Raw genomic sequence first — 2906 nt, forward strand, 5'->3', positions numbered from 1 at the left:
TCCTTTGGTATCTCTGATTTTCTTGAAGAGATCCCTAGTCTTTCCCATTCTGTTGTTTTCCTCTATTTCTTTGCATTGATCGCTGAAGGAGGCTTTCTTATCTCTTCTTGCTGTTCTTTGGAACTCTGCATTCAGATGTTTATATCTTTCCTTTTCTCCTTTGCTTTTCGCTTCTCTTCTTTTCACAGCTATTTGTAAGGCCTCCCAAGACAGCCATTTTGCTTTTTTGCATTTCTTTTCCATGGGGATGGTCTGGATCCCTGTCTCCTGTACAATGTCATGAACCTCATTCCGTAGCTCATCAGGCACTCTATCTATTAGATCTAGGCCCTTAAATCTATTTCTCACTTCCACTGTATTATCATAAGGGATTTGATTTAGGTCATACCTGAATGGCCTAGTGGTTTTCCCTACTTTCTTCAATTTAAGTCTGAATTTGGCAATAAGGAGTTCATGATCTGAGCCACAGTCAGCTCCTGGTCTTGTTTTTGCTGACTGTATAGAGCTTCTCCATCTTTGGCTGCAAAGAATATAATCAATCTGTTTTCGGTGTTGACCATCTGGTGATGTTCACATACAGAGTCTTCTCTTGTGTTGTTGGAAGAGGGTGTTTGTTATGACCAGTGCATTTTCTTGGCAAAACTCTATTAGTCTTTCCCCTGCTTCATTCCGTATTCCAAGGCCAAATTTGCCTGTTACACCAGGTGTTTCTTGACTTCCTACTTTTGCATTCCAGTCCCCTATAATGAAAAGGACATCTTTTTTGGGTGTTAGTTCTAAAAGGTCTTGTAGGTCTTCATAGAACCGTTCAACTTCACACAATAAAGACAAACTTTATTCATCTTGTAATGTCAGGATACTCTGCAATTAAATGGTTCCAGAAATTTCGAAGAGCGAAATGATTTTTCACAAAATCGAATCTTTACACCAATACCTATCAATTACTCATAGTCTTCATCATAAATATATCAGAAAAATACTGAATACCTCCAATAGCAGCAGTTGCTGCTGCTGCTAAGTCGCTTCAGTCCTGTCCGACACTAAAATAAAACTAACGTGGTATGTTCGGTTTTCTTATTACTCTGACGATTGTTCTTGCTCTGTTTTATTCTGGACTAGCACGTTTTATTAACATGCTCAAGCCTGTGCTATCCTCACTTGTTCAACTGTTTGTGAGCAGTCACACAGAAATCTCAATTCAAAGACTGCCCAGGCTGTCTTGAAGTTCAAATGTGCACTGTGCGTTCTATTCCTTCATTCACGCATCTGGCAAACACGGAGTGCCCACTAAGAGTCAAGCACTGTGCAGTTTTCTGTAACCCAGGACACTACCTGTCTGTGAACTGTTTGGGACTGGTTCCCAGGGGGCTAAGTACAGAAATTGGGAGTTTACTTTTATACAGTTTAATACTGCCAACTTCATGTCTGCTAGCTCTAAAAAATCTAATTTGTTTTTCTGCCTATTTCTTCCATTTCACCTATCTAATAATTTCATCGTATTTTACAGAATTATTGCCTGGGGCAGATGGATTTTTTTTTTTAAGGTCATTTACAGAAAAAGTGAAGTACTGATAGGTTAAATTACTTGCTTAACTTCATAATGACACTTATTCTGTCATTTACCTATCCACTGAATTAAGAAATATTTCTGAAGAGCCTGGGACACCAGACACTAAGTTCCACGCTGCAGCTACTGTGCACAAGAGAAGCCGAGAGCCCAGCCTCTTCCAGCTGAGTCCCACTCGGAGTCCCAGGAGTCGCCCTAGACGCGCCGCCGGCAGCTCTCGCTGCTGGTTTCCCTTATAGCATTCAATTCAGAAGACGCGTGCAAAGGAGTGTGGACAATGCAGGCCCAACATGTAGATACCATACTGAAGTACAACAAACCGAGGAAGAACACGACCACACGCTATTCCAAGCGACCAGCCCAAACTCTACTTCCTACGCTGGGCCCCGCCCCCGGCTCCGCCTCTCGGTCTCACCCAACTTCGCCGGGCCCAACAACGACGTCAAGCTCCGCCCTGCCTCCGGCTCCATCGTGACTCCTCCTCCCACCCCGCCTGCGGGCTCCGGCCCCAACTCCGACCCCGCCCGCCAACGAGCGCCAGGCTTAGCTCTCGCGACTCACCCTCGTCCGGGCGAGCCCCCCCTTCCGCTGCAGCTCCGAGTGCCGCTCCAAAGCGCTTGCGAAGCCGCCTGGGCGCGGCCTAGGCTCCGTAGAATTAGAACTCTCGCTTCCGGAGCCACTCTCAGTACCTGCTCCTCGACAGGATCGAGAAAAGAGAAACACTCGCAGAAAATGACTCTCGGCAGTCACGGCACGGGTCCGACACAGCGCCGCCATGACGGATCCGCGACCTCTGACCTTTGGCTTCTCCGCAAGCGCGCAGGTCGCGGGGCGGAGCAACGAGGGGCCGCCTATTGCAGAGCCCTGTGGGCGGTGGGCGTGTCCTGGTCGGTGGTGGGGCCAAGTGTGGGTCGAGAGAGCTTTGGGTTGGTGGATAAAATCCTTGATGGCTAGCAGCCATCCCCTGCTAGCAGCGGCCCGCTAAGTTTTGCCTGGAAAGCGGTCTGACTCGTAGCAATTTCGCCCTCCCAAGTACCCCTTGGGCCTTGTGCTGCTCTAAATTCTGGTAATGTGACACTTGCTGCCCCCGCCTCCCGCGTCCTTCCCCAGAATGTCCGAAGGTTCTTACCCTCACCGCTCTTCAGGACTTCGCTCAACTGCGAGGTTCTCCTTGGCTATCTGATGTAGAATTGGAACTCCAAATACTATCGGACCCCCGCCACTTAACACTTATTAATATGCCATGTAGTTTACTTACAGTAATTGTGCTTAGCGTGTGCTCTGAATTTATGAACTCTATGAGGGCAGGAATTGTGCTGTTGAATCCCTGACAGCGAGC

At 47.6% G+C, this 2906-nt stretch overlaps 1 protein-coding gene across 1 annotated transcript in view; it reads right to left on the bottom strand.

The window, feature by feature from the left end:
- The window catches only part of MRPS28 (mitochondrial ribosomal protein S28), a 102476-nt gene extending 100087 nt beyond the window's left edge, over positions 1–2389 (bottom strand). Inside the window, exon 1 of the mRNA XM_010863395.1 lies at positions 2129–2389. Coding sequence (XP_010861697.1) covers positions 2129–2344 — 216 coding nt within the window. The 5' untranslated portion in view covers positions 2345–2389. The remainder of the gene's footprint in view (positions 1–2128) is intronic.
- Between the last annotated feature and the right edge of the window lie 517 nt (positions 2390–2906).

The sequence above is a fragment of the Bison bison genome, unplaced genomic scaffold, assembly GCF_000754665.1.
Source record: "Bison bison bison isolate TAMUID 2011002044 unplaced genomic scaffold, Bison_UMD1.0 scf7180017864491, whole genome shotgun sequence".
NCBI classification, from domain to species: domain Eukaryota; kingdom Metazoa; phylum Chordata; class Mammalia; order Artiodactyla; family Bovidae; genus Bison; species Bison bison.